This window comes from Miscanthus floridulus, chromosome 13 (assembly GCF_019320115.1).
Source record: "Miscanthus floridulus cultivar M001 chromosome 13, ASM1932011v1, whole genome shotgun sequence".
Lineage (NCBI taxonomy): Eukaryota > Viridiplantae > Streptophyta > Magnoliopsida > Poales > Poaceae > Miscanthus > Miscanthus floridulus.
The window spans coordinates 25,132,874-25,160,083 of NC_089592.1; the positions used below are offsets into that span (position 1 = coordinate 25,132,874).

The window sequence follows — 27,210 nt, forward strand, 5'->3', positions numbered from 1 at the left end:
GAGGCTTCACAGCTTGATAAGCCGATGGTAATTGAGTCAGTGAGCAAATTGCAATCCAAAGCTATGATATTCACAAAATATATCACGACATTGCGCCGAAATGGCAAGCGACATGATGAGCATTAATTGTGACCAATTTTAGCCTCCTTACAACAATAGAAGCTAAGCAAACAAAACAGCTAGCAGCACCAACAAAATCCAAACACATAACGCCATTAATAAGGCAATCACTTGACACCTCTAAAAAAAGCTGTCAACTTAACTGGAAGAGAAAATGGACTTGTCCCTAATTTCAAAAGGTAGAGAAAACTACTAGACCTCTTCTTTTCATGTTCTTTTTAAAGTTGAAAGTGATCCATAGAGGCTTACTTGCACCCAATCAAAGAATTCATTTGGAGTTTTTTTTTAAATGGCAAACCTGTTGCTAAAAATTGCAGTGGAAGACTCTTCAATATGAACACCTGGGGAAGCAAAGAAAACGATCAGTTTATTCCAGTAGTCCAGTCACCCAGCCAATGTATACACACAGCACAAGATTTCTTTGATCCAATTAGAGACATTCCACCTAAGTAACACATCCATCATTATAAAATAAAAAGCACAGCCATAACCAATAAGCTAAGTATCGAATGGAAAATACAGACCTAACGACATAAAAAATAAAACATGTAAAATGAAATGGAAAACTAAATAAGCTTACCATGGAAGTCAGAATGACTCACCCTGGCATATGAAACAAATTTAGGGATTTTAGTCACATTTTTCGGGCCCTCATAGTATACACCTGCACCAATGAAGATCAATTTCGAGATTTGTGAAACCAAGCTTAGATTAGCTAATTGGAATATAAAACTCTCAAACTTGTAAGATCTGTCTTGTATGAATTAGCTAATTGGAATATAAAACCCTCATAGTATACACCTGCATCACGAGGCTGGCCTTCCACTGCTCATATGTCAGGTTCTTGGGGTTGTACCTGAAAACACACAGAAGGTAAGGGCAGAGCAAACGATACAATTATGATGACCATATATAGTGTATAGATATAAAAAATAAGGAGGGTAGCTACTATACCTGTTGTGCTCCTTTGGTGGCTGCTTGGTTGACCTGACCATGGAAGGAGCAGCACCAATCGCAGCATGGACCTTCTTGTACAGAGCTTCCATGTCGTCAGCCTCAATTCCCTTCTGAATGAACTCACTGAACTAAGGCTGGCACCTCTCTTGCTCCTCTTCAGTAAGTTTGTGGGACATAATAAAGAGCAGAAGAAATTAGTAAGCCTCTAGTGTACTAATTTCGTGATGTAGGACGGTCAACAATTTCTGAAATAAAGTTACAAGGGAACAAAGGAAAAGGAAATGTGGTGTGATAAGCAGCAAGCACAACTCACCTTCATGTAGTCAGTAACATGGACACCATAGATGTACTTGCGGTGGATATCAGCATCCAGCTGCTTGTCATCCTTCTTGAAAGCAGCAAATCGCTTCTCACTATGAGGAATATTCAGTCCACCGTCCAAAGCTCCCTGCAGCAACAAAATACAGCAAACGTTAAAAAGCTCGGTCACTATAAGAGAGGAGGTATACATGAAGCTCATGAAAAAAAATGACCATTCTTGATGAGCTAACTACAAACAATCAGGCCAATATAGCATCATGATATCAGAAGGAAGATATACATAGAGTGAGGAGAGGGAGCTGAGGGAAGAGGAGGGGGAGAAGGGAGAGAGTGCATCTCCGCCATGCACAAGGGGCCAGACGCGCCGGTGTGGGGCTACTCCAGCGATTAAGGCCGGCGAGCCAGATCCACACACGCGCCTGGGCTCGGCACTTGCAAGGAGAGCACGCACCAGAGACAAAAAGGGGGAAAAAGCGAGGATAGGGATAGCTGAGACGATGGACGTCTGGGCGCTGCAGCTGGGGCCGTTGTGCTCGAAGCCAATGCCAGAGCGACAATGACCAGAGGTGGCTAATGGTAGATGGAGAACCAGAACAGTGCAGAGCAAGCAGTGGAGCTGTAGATAAATTCAACACCTGTTCAAAATTAAATAGCACTCAAAAGGGATCTATCAAGAGTAAATGCTCAATTTGACCCAATAGTAGAAGTAATCATACGGACACAAAAGGTGGTACCTGTCAGCATGATCATGGTTGTTAGCATACTTCAGAAGCTTGATCTCATCAAGGCTCTAATCGGAAAAATCTTTGCTATTTTTTATAATTTTAACACATACACCCATCCATGTGTGCAAATAATGTGCCTGGATGGCGATAAGGAACACAACTGAAAGCAAATATTGTGATACACGATAATGGCCAGCGATGACAGAACTGGGAACATGGAAATTGATGTCTTTTTCAACCTTTATGTAATAATCAACTTCTGTTCCACAGTTTCTTATGGTTATTTCAGGGCACCACGAACGGTATATATATCACAATGAAGAAAGTTGAAGGGCCTACAGTGACATACAACGCAGGCACAGAAATAGAAGCTTGGTGGATAAAAGAACCATTTGCAAAAGAAATCAATATGTTTATGAAATGAACAGTTACATGCATGATGGGCTCATGTCTCAAATGCGAGGAGGGTAAATCAATACCTAGGTTTATGCAAAGAAACAGCAAAGCCATGTCTACATAGCTTAAGATGAAGACAGTAGTATCGACGTCAAGTCTTGAATTGTCAAAAAATTTCTGGAATAGCAAAGCATGAACTGAAGCCCAAGTTGGGTTGCATATACAACCAAGAACAAATGGCACACATGGAGGCAAACATGCCATCGGTTAGAAATAGGATCACTCATGTCATCGAAAAGTAAGCGTCTTCCGTGATTCCTAAGGATGCGATCTAAAATTCAATATATGTTTATTCTGTCAAACGACAAAAGCAGAGCCATGCCTACTTAGTTGGCACTTCCACCAGACTTAGCTCATGTTAGTACAGCTAATGTTGATATTTTTGTATTTGCAAATAGGTATACTGCGATTATGAGGAAAAAAGAGACGAAAAGTGAGCGGTGGCAGTGTTGTACCTTCACTTAAGGAGCATAGGAGGCACCATGATGCCAATTTTAACGCACCATTGCTGCAAAGTATGGAGGCAAGTTTAATAGAACTGATATAAACACCATAGGAATTGCCAAGAACCAAGATCCAAGAAGATGCAACCGCAACAAAGGAGAGCGCAACGAACCAACGGAGGCAGCCGAGACGAAGGCCAAAGAGCCGACGCGCAGCGGTCGGCATCGCGCTGGTGGCCACTGTGTGCAGCAGCGGCGCAGTAGGCGAACGCGACGACATGGCAGCTAGGGTTTCCTGTAGCATAGGTACGCAGTTCATGTGCATACAGGTCGGCGTCCACAGTGAAATGGAGGGAGCCTCCGCGAGCGCTGGAGAGGGAGATCCGGCAGGAAGAGGTAAAAAGCGAGAGGGGTACCAAACCGACGAGGAGACGGCGCGAGGACCGCCAGGACATGGCCGTGCCGGGTGCAGACGCGCGCCGCGGCCAGCGGCGGGGATCTCCCGCTTCGCGCCGTGCCACGAGGCAGCCACCGCCGGGGCTCGTCGTTGCGGCTGCACGCACACGGGCGGCACCGCCGCCCAGGCCGCGCGCAGTGCGTGGAGGTGGCGGCGGCCGGGCCTGGCCGGTGCGCCACCACGCTGAGAAAGAGGTAGAGAGGGAGAGGAAGGGGAAGGGGAAGCGCGGGCGGGGGCGGGGACGGGGACGGGAGCACGAGCGGCGGAGGCGGGCGTCTCTTTGGTTGCTATCCCCGCGCCGTCGCCTCAGTGGCGTCGCGAGTCGGGAGCGAGGTGAGGGAGCATCCAGGAGAGAGAGAGAGAGAGAGAGAGAGAGGAGGGGACGAGAACTTTGCTGAAGGAAGCAAATGGCGGAGTCAATACCGAGCGTTGATCGGCGAATCGAACGGCTGAAGTAATATGGGCGACGTGGACACGCTGAGCGATGGCCGAACCTCCCTGCTTTGATAGTAAGAAATCTAGACATTTCTTTTCGCATGTATCTAGTCGGTATATTTCTAATGTGTAAAAAAGTTTTGTATTAAAAAAGCTAAAACATCTCATAATTTACGGTAGAACGGAAAGAGTAATTAATTGCCATGTCTTATAATTTCTGGATCAAACTGCACCTGGTACAATTTCTGAATCAAACAGAACCTTTTTCATATATTATAAAGATGATCGCGACAATGAATGAAGACCCTAGTCATGTGGCCATATGACATCAGAAATGCATGTCCGACCGCACGAGCTTGTCTAAAACAATCACAAATTACAGACTACCCAACAGTCACACATACCACGACAATGAAGATAAGAACTGTGACGAATCCAGTCAAATTCACACGGCAATATGGGGCAGGAAAAATAAATAAATTTGGATAAAAACAACATCCCAAAAATTGTTTCATTAATAGTTTGCCAGAGCATATACCATCCAGAATATGAAGTTTGGTAAGATATTCTCATCCACATTTCGGAGTACAAAGATATCAGCAAGATGGAACTATACAAGCGGCCAAGAATAATTGTCACAAACAATGCTCTCAACTTACAAAGGAAAATACTTAAAAGTTTGGCAATAAGGTACAATGACAGCATCTAGTGCCTTAAAATACTTCAGGAAAGCCACAGATTGAGGCCAGCACTCTTGGTCATCTGGCGTGATCCCTTCCAAAGCTATCAGCCAACTAGTTGAGAACTGGTATGTATCCTGCACAAGATATTAACGAGGAAGAAAGACGAACTATTGAAATATATTGTTTCCCATGTCCAGTGAAACCATCGTTACATATACCGCTGCCAACTGTGTTGCAGAAACCCTAAACATGAAGCTTCCATATAGATCACACTACGGTTGTAATGAAAAAGCAGCACTGTGCGACTAAGGACAAAATGACAGGGCACAAGCACAATATGACAATAGTGACTGTAGGGCCAATTACTAATGCTATCACTGAATTACAGAAAAAAATCACAGCTATACACTATTGTCACATTAACATTCTATGCACTGGCTGTTAGGGAGCCACATAGAAAAGAAGCTAACCATACCAAAATCTGAGTCTCTGGTAGTTTACAGGTCATGTCTACAGCCGCAATGGAAAAAAGCTATCAAGTCATCCCTGCAACAAAGATAAAAATAGTTAGCAATCATCAATCAACATAGCAACATCTTTCAACGAGGCACTTCTAAGGGAATTTATTAACCATTAGATCATGGCAAGTTTAAGTTTGAGTGATTTGTTGCCACGAGGCTAATAAACAAGATGCTTACTTATCTTCCTCGTGGCTTTATTAACAATTAATTAGGGACAAAAATTGATTAGAGTTGAACCCATCAAACGTGACTGATATGAACACAAATATTATGCATTCAAAATAATCACCACCATGGCAAAAGCAGTAAACCAATGAACCCATCTCATTGAATCATAGAACATTCAGGAAAACTCAGCAGGCTTTTTAAACACACTTTGTTTCCAGAGAAGAAAAGGGTTTGTTGCAACTATTAACTTTGTCCCCTAAAAGAATGTCATTCTGGCTATGCACCTCTTTAAGGAATGGAGGTAGTAGATGATACAACAGCGTGTAACTAAATTACATGGCACAATGCAATGGCACATAGGCCAAGTATATCTTAATTTTACCACCTTCCAACTTATAACCAGTCATTGAGGATTTCATAATCCAAAGGAAAAAAATTATAGGACAAAGAAGGCAATAAACATATGATTGTTCAGTCGATTACTTCAAGTAATTTCATGCCAAATCCATTTGAAATTTGAACAGAAAAAAACAGTAAATATCCTCACAGGAATCGTGATGTCATCAGCAAGAGGTCACCAAACTTGTGTGTTTGTATGTGCCTATGCGACTTACTAATTGCATGAACACTGACCAAATGATTAAAAACATACAATGCTTGCAAACATGCTAAAAGCTAGCACAAAAAACAAAACAAAAATCCTCGCAAAAAAAAAGAAAAGGCCCTGTGCACCAAGGTATCGTCGTCAGGAAATGGCAAAAATGAGACAAACAATATTAGTTCCACTAAATGTATGAATCTTTGATTGGCAGACATAATAGCTTCGCAGATTAGCAATATGCCATGATGGGCAAAAATAGTGAACTACAAATGAGAAGGAACTACAATAGTCCTGAACTCCTGATTATCGCCACTTTTTTGCAAATTAGACCAAAGCCTGCTTAAGGAAATCTATCCTAGATACCAAAATAGCTGCGCAGATTAGCGATGCCATGACGGGCAAAAATAGTGAAGTATACGAATGAAAATGAACTACAATAGTCCTGAACTCCTGATTATCACCACTTTTTTACAAATTAGACCAAAGCCTTAAGGAAAATTATCCTAGGTACCAAAAGGTGAGAGATTAAAAGTATAGTCACGCTACGAAATTATGACTTTCATAAATCATCATCAGAAGATCACACTAAATGATACATGCAGAACTGTGGATTTGCATGATTACAGTTGTCATTAGCATAAAATTACACTAGTTAGCATGATTACCTTTCATTAGCAAAGTTACACTGATTAAAAAATCATACTACTTGACCGAGCATGTGTGTTCACATTTCCGTTTTAAAACCTACAGAATCTTCAGAGGGTAAATGACTATTCAAGGGAGCAACTCAAGGTCCTCTTATTATATATGCCAGTATAATTGGGCATTCTGAAAATCCATATGATGGATCTGCAAAATGGTTCAGCACAACTAAAAACCAAACAAAAAAGAATGGGTCCCAAATGTAAGACAGGAGTATATTCATCTAATAGAGAACACTGACAGTAAACAATAAAGAGTAAAATGCATCATGGGTTCTTAAACTTTTCCTGCATTCCCATCTAGGTACATAAACTTTCAAAGTGGTCATCTAGGTCCTTCCAACTTTTCAAGTGGTTCATTCTAAGTTCGCTCTAGGTCCAATCATGGACCTGAATTCACACTTCGAATGAACCACCTGAAGTTGAAGGACTCAGATGATCATTTTGAGAGTTCATGGACTCAGATGAAAATACAGAAAAAGTTAAGGGACCCATGGTGCATTTCAGTCATAAATATGAACAATAACATTGCATATCACATCAAGCATTTTTATTTAGTCAGATAACATATATATAATCATAACATGTTGCATACAGCTAAATACTAGCCAGGAGACAATATCTCCTAATTATAGTGAGGTAACTCAGCAAAAACCTTACTATGTCTACCTTAAGGTTCATACATGTTTGTTATAGCACAAGGAAATGAATAGATACTCACCACCTATGCCCACCCTAAGAAGTATTGATGGGCCCAGATCGACATTTAGCATGGACAATAGGTCCCAACTGTGACCTTTCCAGACCATCAATATTACCATCTGGCGCATTCATGTAGACTGCACCTCTGTACATCCACTCATCAGTCTCATCACTGTAGAAATCTTCAAATGGCTCTTGACATAATGCACAGGCTGTTTGCTCCTCATCCGCAGGAACAGCAATTTCTTTCTCTTCCTTTCTGTCTGGGACTGAGTCTGAGGGCACAAAAGCAGGAACTCCATCGTTTCCTACTGTTTCTGCTGCTCTTAACCATTCCCCCGTGGTGACAAAATATTTACGTGAAGATTGCTTACGGTTCTTTGAATTTCTATTTTTTGTAACATGCCAGTCCATGTGAGCACGATGCTCCTCTTGGCATTTAAATCGAAGGCCACATGTTTTACACTGCCTTGAAAGATCCTGATACAAAGCATTGATAACAGACTCATTCCGTAACTTGAGGTCTACATTGAAGTCAACTCCAACAGAATCCTATAATAAAATAATCACAATTTTCCCTTCAATTAACAGCACTAATATGAACAGAATAATACTATATAATAACAACGCACGAAACATGAGAAATACCTGAGATTGGCTAGGTGGTTCCAGTGAAATTACACCATGACGCATAAGGTTACTCAACAGTCCAGAGACAAATGGTTGAGGGCCACCGACTTGTGATGATGAGGAACCCATCTGCAGTGGGACAGGTCGTGGTCCAGGCGGTAATGGTGGCATAGGAAACCCAGGTGCAGATGGCACACCGTAGGGTGGCACAGCAGGTGGTACAGAAAAAGTTGGCAGAACGGAAACAGGTGTCATGGTTGCAGTACCTCCTTGTCCTTGGAATGGAGATACAGAGGCAAAGCTTCTAAAAGTCTCCTGATGGTGAGGATGGGAGTGGGGATGGGGATGTAACTGTGTGGGGCGATGAGGATGAGCTTGGTTTCCCAAAATTCTACCTTGATTTTGTTGGCTTGATGGCAACAAATCTTGGTGCTGATAAGGTGGTTGAGCTAAGTTACCGGTACCCATTTTCCGATCCAAGGAATCATACTGATGCCAAGGAACAAATACTGATGAACTAGCTCCTTGGCTAACAAAACAACTAATTTCTAAGCTATCCGATGCACTTCTAACATGTTTCGTATCAGGTGGAATTAGCGGTAAAGTTTGTGATTGGGTATGATGAAGAGGAAGCCATTCTGTCGGAGCAGGAGCAGGTGATGACCTGTGCTTCTCCACCAAGGGTATATCTACATTCAAACCATTGTATGTGCCACTAATGTCCAACCTCTTGACAGGCATTTCACCATTGGCAGGCTGTGGTATTCTATCAAGTACTGAGGGATGTTGAGGTGCCTGTATTTGCAATGGCAGACCAGTAGGCTTCTGCCAAGGTGGAGCTGGCATGGTATCAATATTCCCATGATTTAGGGTATGTTCAGAATTCTGGTACTCCAAAAGAGCTCCATTCTGAACACCAAAATTTCTTGGATATCTCCTTGTGGAAATGTCAACATGCTGCAGGAGGAAAAAAAAAAAGGTGTTCCTGTGTCAATAGGTGTTCATATATTCAAACAGACAACAGTACCAGGTTGACAAGTCTGCATATGAATCCTATTTGGTGCATGGACAAAAATGTTCAAAGGGTCTCAGTTAAAAATAAGACAAGAAAACAGTTAAATAATGTATACAGTGCCTAAAAACTGCTGAAGGCTACTGGGAAATAATGCACAAGTCCTACTCATGATACATGCTTTAAAATCTATGAGTAACCGAAGGCATAGATTATTTTACATCAAATTGTGAAATAAAAAGGAATAAACTGCTGAAAAACTAAACTTAAAGTTCCTTCCCTAACAGCATACAAATGTGATACCACAAAATGTAGTTTCTCTAAATATATTTGCAGAACTTTTACCTAACTACTATTTTCTCCTCAGTCAACCAAGGATTGTCAAAGGATACATGTCATTTGAAATTTGGCAACAATATCTCTAGATCAGCCAGCTGAAGCCTATATTAGTACATCTGATGTTACTTGGAGTACTTGCATAGCACATTTTTATCTTCTTTCTAAAGGGCACTAGGCTCTAGGCAGGCAGCAGAGTACTGCATCATCTGCACAGGCTAACTTGCATACACAAGGTCATGATCTTGTTGGCCCTACACAAGCTACTACTTCCACAACTCTAGTGGCAGATCTGGCCCAACTAGCTCATCATGGGCGTCTAGGGCCACCTAGCCAGCCCAATTGAACTAGACAACGCATGGCTAGTTGGCAACCAGCCCTTTGGAACAATGTTTTTTACAAATATATCAGAATAGAAAGCAGCAATCAAATTGTGTACTGGAGACAATAATTCTTTTAAAGAAAAAGGAGAAAAATTATTTCATAGAACTGCAGGAGGTGATAATAGGCACGCAAAGCGTTATGCTAATGCTATGATTCACTATTATTTAAAGAGAGATCAGACAAACATACACTTGCAGTTGTAATTCTATCTTCAAGATTAAATGGTGAACCATCAACCGATGATCTAGTAGCTTGGCTTGGGAAATTATGCCTCCCAACGTCAGATTCCAGTAGCCCTGCATTTGCCCTAGGAAATCCATCTCTCACGGTTCCAGGAGGAAAAGATGGCAAGCTGCTTCTGACTCGATCAGTCAAAGTTGGACTCATATCCTCCCACGCATACTCTTCTTCCTCTGAAGTTAACCAATTTCGTGCACTAGATCTGCTAGCCATACCATTTGGATCCAGGCACTGCACTTTAGGAAGTCGTTCATCAACATCTCGGCCTTGACAATTCCCATATGCATCAATAAGTTCCCTTGCACTTTGCTTCCTGTACTCTTCATCAAGCATACTCATTGTCGGCCGCTGTGCACCATCGTCCAAAGCCCATCTTAACATGCCATTTCGATCAGGCAATTTTCTGGGATCAGGTCCCAATACAGAATGAGATGGTGGTAGCCTCTCTAGCGCTCTCTTGGGGGACACATTCATAGGAAACACATCAAGAGGTGGTGATCTGGACAGGTTTTTCCTTGAATTGACTAATGGCCCATCTAGATTCACATCAGATGAATGTGTGCTCAAGAGATGTGGTGATGTTGCCCTTATTGTTCCAGCAAGTGGTCGAATCATCTCTTGTTGATCAGGATTATCAGCATACTGTAAAGAAGATTTCTGCCCATATGATTACAACACAGATTATGAGCATCACAAAGTAAAACAGAGGCAGAAATAGCATTTGACAACTTGGATTGAAAGAAAAAGAAAAGCAGATGAGCCATTATGGATGTTGAAGTACTACCTCCATCCCAAAAATGTAATGTCGTTATATTTCTATCCTACATAAAATCAACTTCTCTAATTTTGACCAAGTGTATAGAAAAATATATTAATATCTTCAAAATGCTAAGAACTATCAAGACATATTTCATGGTGTATTTAATGAAACTAATTTGATGTTCTACATGTCGGTGCATTTTTCTAGAACATGGTCAAAGCTAAAGACATTTGGAATGCAAGGAGTAGACTTGACTACTGTTAGTCGCTGAATTCTCACTCTTGATAGTAGGAGAATTCTTACTCTCATCGAGAGAGGATGACACTAGGAGTTGAGGCAATTTTCTTGTCTATTTCTCACACAAACTCACACAAATGCCATACCAACCTGATGGGTTGGGGTTACATATTTATAGGCTGCTAGCCAGCCAAGCATATGCCAAGATGCTAGTCTAAGATGCTAAGATGCTATCCTCTAGTCTAAGATGCTGTCCTAAAAACAGAAAAACAGCCACAAGGACCATGTGAGCAGCACAACCCCACAAAGACCAGCCACACATGAGACTTATCCATCATTCTCCCCCTAAGTCTTGTGCGTCGTCTTGTGGGAGAGTTGAACCATCCCGGTCCTGGAGCAGAGCTCAAGGAACTTGATCCTCCCAAGGGGCTTGGTGAGCAGGTCCGCAAGCTGGTCCTTGGTGTTGATATAGCTCGCCTTGATGCTCCCTTCCTCCAAACAGCCTCGGATGAAGTGGTACCTCACCCAGATGTGCTTGCTGCGTTCGTGGAACACGGGGTTCTTTGCCAGGGCCAGAGCGAACTTGCTGTCCACCCTGAGCTCCACCGCTCTAGTGTCTCTGCCGAGGAGATCACCAAGCAGTCGAGCGAGCCAGAGCGCCTGAGTCGAAGCGGTGGAGGCCGCTATGTACTCGGCCTCGCAGCTGGACAGGGCCACCACCTGCTGCTTGACCGACTGCCAGCTAACGAGGCACCTGCCGAGGAAGAAGAGGATCCCGCTCGTGCTCTTGCTGGTGTCGATGTCGCCGGCGTGGTCGCTGTCGCTGTACCCGACGAAGTGTGCCGCCCTAGGGCACCTCGGGTAGTAGAGGCCGTGGTCGAGAGTCCCCGCAACGTAGCGGATGATCCTCTTCACAGCCTGCTGGTGCTCCGTCGTCGGTCGCTGCAGGAACCGACTAACGTAGCCGACGGAGAATGCCAAGTCCGGCCGTGTGTGGGCGAGGTAGCAAAGGCTCCCCACAAGACGCCGGTACTGCGTAACGTCCACCTCCTCCGTCGTGCTGTCGCGGCTCAGCTTCAGCCTCTCCTCCATCGGAGTGAGAGCTGGGTTGCAGTCGGTGAGCCCAGCTAGCTCAACGACGCGCTTGGCGTAGGCGGTCTGTCGAAGCGTGATCCCAGAGTCATCCTGGTGCACCTCGATTCCCAGGTAGAAGGAGAGAGGCCCTAGGTCACTCATCTGGAAGGTAGCCTTCATCTCTTCCTTGAATGCCGCCACCTCCGCATCCTTGGTGCCGGTGATCACCAAGTCGTCGACGTAGACACCCACCAGCAGGGCATTACCTCCATTGCCCCGTCGGTAGATGGCCGCCTCGTGCGGGCTTTGCTCGAAGCCCATCCCCTTTAGCGTGGAATCCAGCTTGGCATTCCACGTCCTCGGTGCCTGCCGCAAGCCATAGAGGGCCTTGCACAGGCGGAGCACCTTGCCCTCCTTGCCAGGGATCGCAAATCCCGGCGGCTGGTGCACGTAGACCTCCTCCTTCAAGTCGCCGTTAAGGAACGCCGACTTGACGTCCATGTGATGAACACGCCAGCCCTCCTGGGCAGCTAGCACAAGGAGTCGCGCGGACTCCATCCGTGCCACGGGAGCAAAGGCGTCGTCGAAGTCGACCCCCTCCTGCTGCACGAAACCTCATGCCACCAAGCGAGCCTTGTGCTTGACGATGGCACCGGCTTCATCCCTCTTCAGCTTGTACACCCACTTAAGGATGATCGCGCGATGACCACAAGGAAGGTCAGCAAGCTCCCAGGTGCGGTTCTTCTCAACCGCATCCATCTCCAACTGCATCGCGGCGCGCCATGCCACGTGTCTCTCAGCCTCTGCAAACGACCGAGGCTCGCCGTCGTCACACGCAAGGTGCAACTGCGCCTCCAGGTCGTGAGGCACCGGTCCCGGCACCGGCTGGTCGCCGAGAAGGTTCTCCATCGTACGGTACCGCAACGGCTCGCCATCGTGGTACGCGTCGACGCGCTCCTCTTCGTGAGAGAGCGGAGTAGCGAGCTCAACCGGGCCGTGCTCGACACGAGCTGGTGGTGGAGTAGACGTGCCCAGAGAGGTGCCTGTCGGTGCTGGAGTGCGTGGCGTTGCCAGTTGTGGTGGAGTCGGCGAAGAACTCATCGCAGCCGAGGTCCTGGCTGGAGAGCGTGGTGCTGTCGGAGTAGCAGGCGCCGGGGTCGGTGGAGGCTCGGGGACTAGGGTAGACGCGCTCGCTGAAGAAGAGCCGCCTACTCCCCCAGCTCCCTCGAAGTGGACGTACTCAACAGAGAAGTCGTCGTACATCGGAGCCGAGCCGTCGTCCACCGCCTTGTCCCACGCCCATCCTCGCCCTTCGTCGAACACAATGTCGCGCGCCGTGCGCACACGCTGTGTCTTCGGGTCGAGGATGCGGTAGGCCTTCGAGCCCTCCGCGTAGCCGATGAACACTCCCGGAGTGCTCCTATCGTCGAGCTTGCTGATGTGGCCAAGCTCCTTGGCGAACGCTAGGCAGCCGAAGACCCGCAAGTGGGAGACCTCCGGCTTGCGCCCATGCCAAGCCTCGTACGGCGTCCTACCGTCGAGCGCCTTGGTAGGCGAGCGGTTGAGGATGTAGACGGCCGTCACCACCGCCTCTCCCCAGAAGACAGCCGGCATCCCCCTCTGCTTGAGGAGGGCCCGAGCCATCCCCACAACCGTCTGGTTGCGCCGCTCGACGACGCCGTTCTGCTGCGGGCTGTACGGCGCGGAGTAGTGGCGTTGAATGCCCTCGTCAGCGCAGTACGACGCGAATTCAGCCGCCGTTGTCGGTGCGCAGCACGCGCAGCTTGCGACCGCACTCTGCCTCCGCAGCAGCCTGCGCGCGCCTGATGGCGTCTGCAGCCTCCCCCTTGCTGCCGAGGACCATCACCCACATGTAGCGGGAGAGGTCGTCGACGAGCAGCAGGAAGTAGCGTCGTCCTCCCGGTGTGGCCAGTGTCACCGGGCCACACAAGTCCCCGTGCACAAGCTCGAGCTTCTCCTTGGCTTGAAAGCTAGCCCGCTGTGGAAAGGGGAGTCGCCTCTGCTTCGTCAACACGCAGACGTCGTAGAGCTGCTCCACATGGTCGAGGCACGGCAGGCCTCGCACCATCTCCGTGGCACTGAGCCGCTTCAGGGCCTCAAAGTGAAGGTGCCCGAAACGCTCGTGCCACTGCCACGCCTCGTCGTCCCGACGAGCAACGAGACAGAGGGGTTGTGCCACCTGCACGTTAAGGACGTAGAGTCGATTTGCGCTTCTGGATACCTTGGCAAGAAGGCGACGACGACGATCCCAAATCCTCATGACTCCGTCCTCAACCACCACGCGCGAACCGTTCTCATCCAGCTGTCCCAAGCTGATGATGGAGTTCTTCAACGCGGGGATGTAGTAGACTCCGGTGAGCAGCCTGTGCTCACTAGACACGGTGGTGAAGATGACGGAGCCGACGCCCTTGATCTCCACGCCGGAGGCATCCCCAAACTTGACAGAGCCTCGGACGCTAGATTCAAGCTCGGTGAAGAAATCCCGTCAACCGGTCATGTGATGGGTGGCGCCGGTGTCGAGGCACCACCCGTCAGTCTTGTCGTTGCCGGAGCTGTCACCAAGGAGGGCGTGTGCTTTTGGCTCGTCGAGGTGGAGGAGAGCCGCTGCGGCCGGTGCCGCTGGAGGTAGCTCAATGCTTGCATGTGCCATGAACAGAGCCGGCTCCTCCTCCGCCTGTGCGACGTGGGCCTGGCCGCGTCGTGGCTGTCGGCAGTCCTTGGCCCAATGGCCGAGCTGGCCGCAGTTGCGGCAGGCGTCGTCCCGTGCCGGCTTGTGCCTGCTGGCGGCGCCACCCTGGGCGCCTCCGCGGGCATCACCCTCGGCACGTCCTCGTGCCCCGGCCTGGGCGTCTCTGCGCGCCTTGCGTGGCTTGCCACGCTTGCGGCCGCCTGTCGCGGAAGAAGGCTCCCCCTTCTTCCGGTCACCTTGGCTGGCAAGCCACTGCTCCCAAGTGAGAAGGAGCTTCCCACTAGTGGTGATGGGCCCCGAGAGAGCTTGTGGCTCATCGCTGTCGATGACCTTGAGGCGACCTATCGCCTCCTCGATTGACATCGTGGAGAGATCCAGTAGGGACTCGATCGAGCAAGCTATCTGCTTGTACTTCTCGGGGAAGCAGCGAAAGAGCTTTTCGACAGCTCTCTCCTCGCCGTAGGTGTCATCGCCGAACTGCACCATCTTCTGCAACAGAGTGTTGAGACGGAGAGCAAAGTCATCAACGTCCTCACCTGGCTTGAAGGCCAGGTTCTCCCACTCCTTGAGAAGTGCCTGCAGTGTGGACTTGCGGGCGCGGTCGCTGCCGATGCGTGCCGCAGCGATAGCGTCCCAAGCCTCCTTGGCAGTCCGCTTGTTGGTAAGCGAGAACTGCATCTCGGGCGGGACTGCAGCGATGAGGGCATCCAGCGCCCGTCGATCTAGGTCGTAGTCGACGTCGCCGTATCGGACTGCCTCCCACATGTGCCACACCTGGAGCTTTACCCTCATCACCGCAGCCCACTCGACGTAGTTGGTCTTGGTGAGGGTAGGCCACCCACCGCCGGAACCGACGTCCCTGACAACAGCCTGGAGCCCGTGGTAACCATGGTACCGATCCGGGGAGAGAGAGCCACGCTGCCTGTGAAGGCCGCGCTCTCCATTGACGCATCGGTACCGATCCGGGGAGAGAGAGCCACGCTGCCTGTGAAGGCCGCGCTCTCCATCGACCCGTCCGCCACCGTTGCCGTGCGCGCCTCCTCCAGGAGCACCACCGGCGCATCTGCGCCGGTCTGGGCTGTCGCCGCGCTCGTGGGCGTGCGCGGCTGCCCCAGGAACGCCACCGCCGTGCGCGCCTCCTCCAGAAGCGCCGCCAGCGTGTCCACGCCTGTCTGGGCTACCGCCACGCTCGTGGACGTGCGCGGCTACCCACTGCGCCGCCCGCGCTCGCGCTGCCTCCCTTTCTAGCCGCTCGAGGTCCGCGTCGGCGGTGTCGTCAGCGGAAATGGAGCTGCCGATGCTGCCGCGCAGAGCCTCGACCTCCGCCGCCGCCGCACGCGCTGCATTCGCCGCCGCCGCTGCTTCCGCCTCCGCTCTGGCTGCTGCCAGCTCCGCCGCTGCCAGCCTCGACGCCCTTGCCGCCGCTCGCTCGCGTTCCTCTGCCGCGGCAAGTTCGGCCTCCTGCCGACGCCGCGTGCTCGAGGCGACCGAGCGCTGAGGCGGACATGACGCGCTACCGGGGGGCTACTGCGTGGGAAGAGAGCTGCTTCAGACGAGCTCGCGGGGGAGGAGTGAACAGGAGCGGCCGGAGGAGCTGGTGCTGCCAACAGCTGGGGCTGTTGTGGGGCTGGGAGAGAAGATGAGCAAGAGATGCTCAGGCTACAGGATAATACGGCTCTGATACCAGTTGTTAGTCGCTGAATTCTCACTCTTGGTAGTAGGAGAATTCTTACTCTCATCAAGAGAGGATGACACTAGGAGTTGGTGCAATTTTCTTGTCTATTTCTCACACAAACTCACACAAATGCCATACCAACTTAGGGGTTGGGGTTACATATTTATAGGCTGCTAGCCAGCCAAGCATATGCCAAGATGCTAGTCTAAGATGCTAATATGCTGTCCTAGCTAAGATGTTGTCCTCTATTCTAAGATGCTGTCCTCTAAGATGTTGTCCTCTAGTCTAAGATGCTAATATGCTGTCCTAACTAAGATGTTGTCCTCTAGTCTAAGATGCTGTCCTAAAAATAGAAAAACAGCCACAAGGACCATGTGAGCAGCACAACCCCACAAAGACCAACCACACATGAGACTTATCCATCAACTAGTTTGGTTTTCACTTGGTGAAATAAAGCATCTAACATTTTCTCAACAACAACAACAACAAAGCCTTTAAGTCTCAAACAAGTTGAGGTAGGCTAGAGTTGAAACCCAACAGAAGCAATCAAGGTTTAGACACGTGAATAGCTGTTTTCCAAGCACTCCTATCTAAGGCTAAGTCTTTGGATATATATTTCATCCTTTCAAGTCTCCTTTTATTACCTCTACCCAAGTCAACTTCGGTCTTCCTCTGCCTCTCTTCACGTTACTATCCTGGCTTAGGATTCCACTACACACCGGTGCTTCTGGAGGTCTTCATTGGACATGTCCAAACCATCTCAGCCGATGTTGGACAAGCTTTTCTTCAATTAGTGCTACCCCTAATCTATCACGTATATCATCGTTCCGAACTCGATCCCTTTGTTAGTCGCTGAATTCTGACTCTTGGTAATAGGAGAATTCTTACTCTCATCGAGAGAGGATGACACTAGGAGTTGAGATAATTTTCTTGTCTATTTCTCACACAAGCTCACACAAATACCATACCAACCCGAGGGGTTGGGGTTACATATTTATAGGCTGCTAGCCAGCCAAGCATATGCCAAGATGCTAGTCTAAGATGCTAATATGCTGTCCTAGCTAAGATGTTGTCCTCTAGTCTAAGATGCTGTCCTCTAAGATGCTGTCCTCTAGTCTAAGATGCTGTCCTAAAAACAGAAAAACAGCCACAAGGACCATGTGAGCAGCACAGCCCCACAAAGACCAACCACACATGAGACTTATCCATCATTCTCCCCCTAAGTCTTGTGCGTCGTCTTGTGGGAGAGTTGAACCATCCCGGTCCTAGAGCAGAGCTCAAGTTACTTGATCCTCCCAAGGGGCTTGGTGAGCAAGTCTGCAAGCTGGTCCTTGGTGTTGATATAGCTCGCCTTGATGCTCCCTTCCTCCAAACAGCCTCGGATGAAGTGGTACCTCACCCGGATGTGCTTGCTGCGTTCGTGGAACACGGGGTTCTTTGCCAGGGCCAGAGCGGACTTGCTGTCCACCCTGAGCTCCACCGCTCTAGTGTCTATGCCGAGGAGATCACCAAGCAGTCGAGTCAGCCAGAGCGCCTGAGTCGAAGCGGTGGAGGCCGCTATGTACTCGGCCTCGCAGCTGGACAGGGCCACCACCTGCTGCTTGACCGACTGCCAGCTAACGAGGCACTTGCCGAGGAAGAAGAGGATCCCGCTCATGCTCTTGCTGGTGTCGATGTCGCCGGCGTGGTCGCTGTCGCTGTACCCGACGAAGTGTGCCGCCCCAGGGCACCTCGGGTAGTAGAGGCCGTGGTCGAGAGTCCCCACAACGTAGCGGATGATCCTCTTCACAGCCTGCTGGTGCTCCGTCGTCGGTCGCTGCATGAACTGACTAACGTAGCCGACGGAGAATGCCAAGTCCGGCCATGTGTGGGCGAGGTAGCGAAGGCTCCCCACAAGACGCCGGTACTGCGTAGCGTCCACCTCCTCCGCCGTGCTGTCGCGGCTCAGCTTCAGCCTCTCCTCCATCGGAGTGAGAGCTGGGTTGCAGTCGGTGAGCCCAGCTAGCTCAACGACGCGCTTGGCGTAGGCGGTCTGTCGAAGCGTGATCCCAGAGTCATCCTGGTGCACCTCGATTCCCAGGTAGAAGGAGAGAGGCCCCAGGTCACTCATCTGGAAGGTGGCCTTCATCTCTTCCTTGAATGCCGCCACCTCCGCATCCTTGGTGCCGGTGATCACCAAGTCGTCGACGTAGACACCCACCAGCAGGGCATTACCTCCATTGCCCCGTCGGTAGATGGCCGCCTCGTGCGGGCTTTGCTCGAAGCCCATCCCCTTTAGCGTGGAATCCAACTTGGCATTCCACGCCCTCGGTGCCTGCCGCAAGCCATAGAGGGCCTTGCGCAGGCGAAGCACCTTGCCCTCCTTGCCGGGGATCGCAAATCCCGACGGCTGGTGCACGTAGACCTCCTCCTTCAAGTCGCCGTTAAGGAACGCCGACTTGACGTCCATGTGATGAACACGCCAGCCCTCCTGGGCAGCTAGCGCAAGGAGGAGTCGCACGGACTCCATCCGTGCCACGGGAGCAAAGGCGTCGTCGAAGTCGACCCCCTCCTGCTGCACGAAACCTCAAGCCACCAAGCGAGCCTTGTGCTTGACGATGGCACCGGCTTCATCCCTTTTCAGCTTGTACACCCACTTAAGGGTGATCGCGCGATGACAACGAGGAAGGTCAGCAAGCTCCCAGGTGCGGTTCTTCTCAACCGCATCCATCTCCAACTGCATCGCGGCGCGCCATGCCGCGTGTTTCTTGGCCTCTGCAAACGACCGAGGCTCGCCGTCGTCACACGCAAGGTGCAACTGCGCCTCCAGGTCGTGAGGCACCGGTCCCGGCACCGGCTAGTCGCCGAGAAGGTTCTCCATCGTACGGTACCGCAACGGCTCGCCGTCATGGTACGCGTCGACGGGCTCCTCGTCGTGAGAGAGCGGAGTAGCGAGCTCAACCGGACCGTGCTCGACGCGTGGTGGTTGTGGAGTAGACGTGCCCGGAGTGGTGCCTGTCGGTGCTGGAGTGCGTGGCATTGCCGGTTGTGGTGGAGCCGGCGAAGAACTCATCACAGCCGAGGTCCTGGCTGGAGAGCGTGGTGCTGTCGGAGTAGCAAGCGCCGGGGTCGGTGGAGGCTCGGGGACTGGGGTAGATGCGCTCGCCGAAGAAGAGCCGCCTACTCCCCCAGCTCCCTTGAAGTGGACGTACTCGACAGAGAAGTCGTCGTACGTCGGAGCCGAGCCGTCGTCCACCGCCTTGTCCCACGCCCATCCTCGCCCTTTGTCGAACACAATGTCGCGCGCCGTGCGCACACGCTGTCTTCGGGTCGAGGATGCGGTAGGCCTTCGAGCCCTCCGCGTAGCCGATGAACACTCCCGAAGTGCTCCTGTCGTCGAGCTTGCTGATGTGGCCAAGCTCCTTGGCGAACGCGAGGCAGCCGAAGACCCGCAAGTGGGAGACCGCCGGCTTGCACCCATGCCAAGCCTCGTACGACGTCCTACCGTCGAGTGCCTTGGTAGGCGAGCGGTTGAGGATGTAGACGGCCGTCACCACCACCTCCCCAGAAGACAGCCGGCATCCCCCTCTGCTTGAGGAGAGCCCGAGCCATCCCCACAACCGTCTGGTTGCGCCGCTCGACGACGCCGTTCTGCTGCGGGCTGTACGGCGCGGAGTAGTGGCGCTGAATGCCCTCGTCAGCGCAGTATGACGCGAATTCAGCCGCCGTGAATTCGCCGCCGTTGTCGGTGCGCAGCACACACAGCTTGCGGCCACACTCCGCCTCCGCAGCAGCCTGCGCGCGCCTGATGGCGTCCGCAGCCTCTTCCTTGCTGCCGAGGACCATCACCCACATGTAGCGGGAGAGGCCGTCGACGAGCAGCAGGAAGTAGCGTCGTCCTCCCGGTGTAGCCGGTGTCACCGGGACACACAAGTCCCCATGCACAAGCTCGAGCTTCTCCTTGGCTCGAAAGCTAGCCCGCTGTGGAAAGGGGAGTCGCCTCTGCTTCGTCAACACGCAGACGTCGCAGAGCTGCTCCACATGGTCGAGGCACGGCAGGCCTCGCACCATCTCCGTGGCACTGAGCCGCTTCAGGGCCTCAAAGTGAAGGTGCCCGAAACGCTCGTGCCATTGCCACGCCTCGTCGTCCCGACGAGCAGCAAGACAGAGGGGTTGTGCCACCTGCACGTTAAGGACATAGAGTCGATTTGCGCTTCTAGATACCTTGGCAAGAAGGCGACGACGACGATCCCAAATCCTCATGACTCCGTCCTCAACCACCACGCGCGAACCATTCTCATCCAGCTGTCCCAAGCTGATGATGGAGTTCTTCAACGCGGGGATGTAGTAGACTCCGGTGAGCAGCCTGTGCTCACCAGACACGGTGGTGAAGATGACGGAGCCGACGCCCTTGATCTCCACGCCGGAGGCATCCCCAAACTTGACGGAGCCTCGGACGCTAGAGTCAAGCTCGGTGAAGAACTCCCGTCGACCGGTCATGTGATGGGTGGCACCGGTGTCGAGGCACCACCCGTCAGTCTTGTCGTTGCCGGAGCTATCGCCGAGGAGGGCGTGTGCTTTTGGCTCGTCGAGGTGGAGGAGAGCCGCTGCGGCCGGTGCCGCTGGAGGTAGCTTTGCATGTGCCATGAACAGAGCCGGCTCCTCCGCCTGTGCGACGTGGCTATGGCCGCGTCGTGGCTGTCGGCAGTCCTTGGCCCAATGGCCGAGCTGGCCGCAATTGCGGCAGGCGTCGTCCCGTGCCGGCTTGTGCCTGCCGGCGGCGCCGCCCTGGGCGCCTCCGCGGGCATCACCCTCAGCACGTCCTCGCGCCCCGGCCTGGGCGTCTCTGCGCGCCTTGCGTGGCTTGCCACGCTTGCGGCCGCCTGTCGCGGAAGAAGGCTCCCCCTTCTTCCGATCACCTTGGCTGGCAAGCCACTGCTCCCGAGTGAGAAGGAGCTTCCCGCCAGTGGTGATGGGCCCCGAGAGAGACTGTGGCTCATCGCTGTCGACGACCTTGAGGCGACCTATCGCCTCCTCGATCGACATCGTGGAAAGATCCAGCAGGGACTCGATCGAGCGAGCCATCTGCTTGTACTTCTCGGGGACGCAGCGAAAGAGCTTTTCGACAGCTCTCTCCTCGCCGTAGGTGTCATCGCCGAACTGCACCATCTTCTGCAACAGAGTGTTGAGACGGAGAGCAAAGTCATCAACGTCCTCACCTAGCTTGAAGGCCAGGTTCTCCCACTCCTTGCGAAGTGCCTGCAGTGTGGACTTACGGGCGCGGTCGCTGCCGATGCGTGCCGCAGCGATGGCGTCCCAAGCCTACTTGGCAGTCCACTTGTTGGTAAGCGAGAACTGCATCTCGGGCGGGACTGCAGCGATGAGGGCATCCAGCGCCCGTCGATCTAGGTCGTAGTCGACGTCGCCGTATCGGACTGCCTCCCACATGTACCGCACCTGGAGCTTTACCCTCATCACCGCAGCCCACTCGACGTAGTTGGTCTTGGTGAGGGTAGGCCACCCACCGCCGGGACCGACGTCCCTGACAACAGCCTGGAGCCCGTGGTAACCACGGTACCGATCCGGGGAGAGAGCCACACTGCCTGTGAAGACCGCGCTCTCCATCGACCCGTTGGTACCGATCCGGGGAGAGAGCGCCACGCTGCCAGTGAAGGCCCCGCTCTCCATCGACCCGTCCGCCACCGTTGCCGTGCGCGCCTCCTCCAGGAGCGCCGCCGCCGTGCGCGCCTCCACTAGGAGCGCCACCAGTGCGTCCGCGCCTGTCTGGGCTGCCGCGGCGCTCGTGGGCGTGCGCGGCAGCCCCAGGAGCGCCACCGCCGTGCGCGCCTCCTCTAGGAGCGCCGCCAGCGCGTCCGCGCCTGTCTGGGCTGCCACCACGCTCGTGGACGTGCGCGGCTGCCCACTGCGCCGCCCGCGCTCGCGCTGCCTCCCTCTCTAGCAGCTTGAGGTCCACGTCGGCAGTGTCGTCAGCGGAAATGGAGCTGCCGATGCTGCCGCGCAGAGCCTCGACCTCCGCCACCGCCGCACACGCTGCATTCGCCGCCGCCGCTGCCAGCCTCGACGCCCTTACCGCCGCCGCAGCGGTCTCTACCGCCGCTCGCTCGCGTTCCTCTGCCGCGGCAAGTTCGGCCTCCTGCCGACGCCGCGTGCTCGAGGCGACCGAGCGCTGAGACTGCCCTACGGACATGACGCGCTACCGGGGGGCTGCTGCGTGGGGAGAGGGCTGCTTTAGCGTGGGGGAGGAGTGAACAGGAGCGGCCAGAGGAGCTGGTGCTGCCAACAGCTAGGGCTGTTGTGGGGCTGGGAGAGAAGATGAGCAAGAGATGCTCAAGCTACAGGATAATACAGCTCCGATACCAGTTGTTAGTCGCTGAATTCTCACTCTTGGTAGTAGGAGAATTCTTACTCTCATCAAGAGAGGATGACACTAGGAGTTGAGGCAATTTTCTTGTCTATTTCTCACACAAGCTCACACAAATGCCATACCAACCTGAGGGGTTGGGGTTACATATTTATATGCTGCTAGCCAGCCAAGCATATGCCAAGATGCTAGTCTAAGATGCTAATATGTTGTCCTAGCTAAGATGTTGTCCTCTAGTCTAAGATGCTGTCCTCTAAGATGCTGTCCTCTAGTCTAAAATGCTGTCCTAAAAACAGAAAAACAGCCACAAGGACCATGTGAGCAGCACAGCCCCACAAAGACCAGCCACACATGAGACTTATCCATAACATACGCATTTCCGCGACACTTATCTGTTGAACATGTCTTCTTTTCGTAGGCCAACATTCTGCACCATACAACATAGCAGGTCTAATCGCCGTCTTATAAAACTTGCCTTTTAGCTTCTGTGGTACCCTTTTGTCACATAGGACACCAGATGCTTGACGCCACTTCATCCACCCTGCTTTGATTCTGTAGCATTGATCCTAAATATCGAAAGTTATCCTTCCTAGGCACTACTTGACCTTCCAAACTAATATCTTCCTCCTCCCGAGTAGTAGTACCGAAGTCATATCTCATATACTCAGTTTTAGTTCTACTGAGTCTAAAACCTTTGGACTCCAAAGTCTCCCGCCATAACTCCAGTTTTTGATTCACTCCTGTCCGGCTTTCATCAACTAACACTACATCGTCCGCGAAAAGCATACACCAAGGGATGTCCCCTTGTATGTCCCTTGTGACCTCATCCATCACTAAGGCAAACATATAAGGGCTCAAAGCTGACCCTTGATGTAGTTCTATCATAATCGGGAAGTCATCCGTGTCTCCATCACTTGTTCGAACACTAGTCACAACATTGTTGTACATGTCCTTAATGAGCCCGACGTACTTCGTTGGGACTTTATTATTGTCCAAAACCCACCACATAATATTCCTTGGTATTTTATCATAAGCCTTCTCCAAGTCAATAAAAACCATATGTAGGTCATTCTTCTTCTCCCTATACGGCTCCATAACTTGTCTTAAGTGACACAAAAAGTCAGACAAGTTCGACTGTTTGTTATCAAGAAATACTAAATCAGGTACAGGGTTGTAGGAACTCTTGGAAGGAATCGAGTCGTAGGAACTTTTGGAAGGAACCATCAGTAACCACAATCTTAAATAAATAGAGCATTCGCCCCGAAAAAAATCAAGACAAAAAAGTTTTTCCCCTTTCTCGGCCAATAAGGAGAGCAAAAGAAACAAAAGACAGTTTTTTACATGCAAGCATTACAACAATGATGTCTGAAAGACAGGCTTGGAATTGGAGACTGGATGCAAAAATGAGAAGGAGCAACGAGGGAAGAGGCAATCTAAATACCTGAAACATTGAAGGCCGTCCTCGCAAACTATTCGATGTTAATCCATTTATCCGATCCTCCTGCACATCAGTCGTTTGCATAGTGTCCCGAGCTGCTGACTGGTGCGCCTGATTTTTAAGGAAATAAAGTGGACAAACATCATCAATAAGTTTAAAGTTAACTTAAATCGCATAGACTGTTACAGAACACAACAGGTTATGCAACAATACGACACACTATTGACAGTCATTAGACTACAATTATCATGCTTGAACCACAACAAATACACCGGTAATTCTAGTATCTATACTTGATGCTGACAAAAAGTCTTACCACATTGGCCTGCTTGAACTTATGTTGTGCTTCCAGGTATTTAGGATTTACATGTATGCCATGAGATGGCCTAGGAGATAACGACTCTGTTTGATGCAGATTTGTCGATGTGGTGGGACGGTTATTCTCCGAGGGAGAAAATTGAAGGTCATCCTCAATGCTGCGAAGCACAGAAGAAGGAAACACTGGCCACCAGGTACGAAAAAGGCGCCTCATTGAAGTATACTGGTTTGGATGAACTCTGTAGTATGCATCAACAAATACACTGTGCAACCTAGTTGCAAAATGCTCTACATATTCCCCACCTATGTTCTTCACAATACTATCTAACAGATACAAAGATGGTAATATCTGATCCGGTGGCACCTGCAAAAATATCACAGAATAACAATCATCACGCAAAAGAACTTTGAAAGTCGTAATTAATTAAAAATCATGTATATGAGAAAGAAAAAACTGATTGAACAGTCTCAAACAACCAACAGATTCTGAAAGGAAAACTGCAAACCACACTGATAGCTTAATCCTTGCTCTTATGATTAGTTCCCATATTGTTTCCATTTAAAATTGTAGACTTTTATCTTCAAGAAAGCAGCCAGAAAATTACAAGATATTTCTAAACAAAACCAAATCTACCACAGAAGACAGAACAAATAAACAGGTAACTGACTCAGTTCACAAGTATCCTAATAACCAATAATAAACCCGAAGTTGTGAACTCTTTTCATTGTAAGTCAAAATAAGAACCAGTGTAACACATTACGCATTTATCTATAACATCGTTTAAAGTTTATCTCAATTTGACAGAAGAACTCTCAAACTTTCCATCCCAAAAAGAAGTTCATCAATCATAGCGACCAATTTTTTTCCAATGCAGTGCCCATACACTCTTAAGCTATAACTGCTTACTCTGTTGCTACATATTCCATGCGTGTATGTCAGTGCCCTAACAAAAAAAAACTAAAATGGTAAACACCAATTAATCTACAAAATATTCCACAAAAATTCTAAACCCCAGGAACTAAATATGCAACCAGAACTCCAAACAGCAATCAGAGCAAACATACTGAATTGTATGTACATAGCTTCCTACAAAAGGAATAATCTTGTACAGACTGAAGCAATTGTAAAACCTATATATAGGAACCAAAAGTTTTCCGTGTTAACGTCGATTTCATGGGATTTCTCACATTTCACAACAAGCACACCAATCCACAAACCCTAGTGACTACATGGCACAAGCGCCCAGAGTAATCAACGCTCCAAGACCAAGCTTCCTTATGCCCCAAAAATCATAACGCGGGCCACCTTAATACGAAAACAAGAGTAACACGCCTGGGAGGAGAGCAAAGAGCAGCAGAACGACCTCGGCGACGCGGGCGCAGACGGCGTCGGCGATCCCCCTGGCGGCGAGCGCGGCGTGCTGGCCCGCGATGATGGTGAGCTCGGTGATGACCGGCTTGCAGTTGAAGGTGAGCTCGCGGAGCGCCTCCGCGTACACGCGCACGACCGCGGCGGCGCCCGGCTCGCCGCCGCCCGCTTCCTCGCGCAGCCGCGAGCGGAACCGCTCCACAACGTGGCCCCCCGCGGGGGACGCCGCGGCCCCCGCCATCGGGAGGGGCAGGGGTGGGGAGGAGGATCTAGGGTTTCGGCGAGGTGCCTAGGGTTTGGGGGTGCCGCGACGGCGAGAGGGAGGCGGAGGCATGTGGGAGCGGAGCGAACTGGCGGAAAGGGAAAAGAGCAGGAGACGGGTCGGCGATTTGTTCGTAATCGTAACGGCGAGGATCTCGTTTCCGCGATGCTTTCCTTTTTCGCCTGAGTATTCCCAATTTTTTATATAGTTCCAAAAAATTATTATTGCCATCAGAGCAAACTGTAGCATTTTGTTTGTATTTGGTAATAATTGTTCGATCGTTGACTAATTAGGTTCAAAAACGTTCGTCTCACGAGGTACAACCAAACTGTGCAATTAGTTTTTGATTTGGTCAACATTTAGTACTCCATGCATGTACCGCAAGTTTAATGTGACTGAAAATCTTCTTTTTGTATAGTACCAAAGTTTGGATTTTGGGTAACTAAACACCCGGTAATAACAATAGAGGTATGCATCTGAGATGGGCCGTCCGATCAAAATCCAATATTCCTGATTCAATGACATGTAACACTGATGTGTCCTTTTTTTAACTGGGGTACAAAGTGAGTATGTTATCCGTGCAACATTGGCCGCTTAAATAAATAAATATGTATGTGCACATTTCTATCCTATTAGCATCTCTCAGCCGGTCTCACTAAAAGTTTTATGATAGTTTCATTTGTATTTAGTAGCCGGAAATGCTACTGTGCGGGCGTCCGTCCCGTCTAGACGAACCCCGCACTGCTCGACCGACCACGCGTCCGCCTCGCCTTGCCTTATCCGCTCGTCCGTGACCCACGCGCACCGGTCTCTCGATCTCCTCGCCGCTCCTCCACTCTCTCGCTGCTGCATCGCGCGCCATCGCCCCTTCCTCCCTCCCTCCCTTCGCGACCTCCATGTCACCGGAGAGGAGGGCGACGGCAGCGGTTTTCGGTGAGCCGCCCCTCCCTCCTTTCGTGACCTCCATGCCACCGGAGAGAAGGACAGCGGCGGCGGCTTCTGGCGAGGTAGGTGGGTCCTTCTCTAGATCTGAGCCCTCGTCCTCCACCTCCTCCTCTGGATCTGAGCTCTCCTCCTCCTCCTCCTCTGAATCTGGATCTGAGGGACGACGTGG

General features: G+C 50.7%; 1 protein-coding gene and 1 pseudogene across 2 annotated transcripts; both read right to left on the minus strand.

Moving 5' to 3' along the window:
* Positions 1–310: 310 nt before the first annotated feature.
* LOC136499605 (large ribosomal subunit protein uL18-like) lies at positions 311–3,477 on the minus strand (annotated as a pseudogene).
* Positions 3,478–4,935: 1,458 nt separating this feature from the next.
* Positions 4,936–26,221, minus strand: LOC136501960 (polyadenylation and cleavage factor homolog 4-like). 2 transcript variants are annotated; one of them, XM_066497465.1, is made up of 7 exons: positions 25,830–26,221; positions 24,464–24,829; positions 24,151–24,258; positions 9,842–10,549; positions 7,939–8,877; positions 7,310–7,842; positions 4,936–5,143 (listed from the first exon to the last, which is right to left on the minus strand). In XM_066497465.1, the coding sequence occupies exons 1-6, from the start codon at positions 26,073–26,075 to the stop codon at positions 7,324–7,326; spliced, it is 2,886 nt and encodes a 961-aa protein (XP_066353562.1). In that variant the 5' UTR covers positions 26,076–26,221; the 3' UTR covers positions 4,936–5,143; positions 7,310–7,323. The 2 variants fall into 2 exon arrangements, with proteins under 2 accessions (XP_066353562.1, XP_066353563.1); XM_066497466.1 differs by lacking the exon at positions 24,464–24,829.
* Between the last annotated feature and the right edge of the window lie 989 nt (positions 26,222–27,210).

Bases quoted from the DNA above. Each gene is read 5' to 3' on its own strand.
- LOC136501960 (XM_066497465.1), bottom strand. From the start codon at position 26,075: ATGGCGGGGGCCGCGGCGTCCCCCGCGGGGGGCCACGTTGTGGAGCGG. The intron at 24,830-25,829 runs GTCGTTCTGCTG...ATATTTTTGCAG, and splicing joins TCTGCGCCCGCGTCGCCGAG to GTGCCACCGGATCAGATATT. The intron at 7,843-7,938 runs GTATTTCTCATG...ATTTTATTATAG, and splicing joins AACCACCTAGCCAATCTCAG to GATTCTGTTGGAGTTGACTT.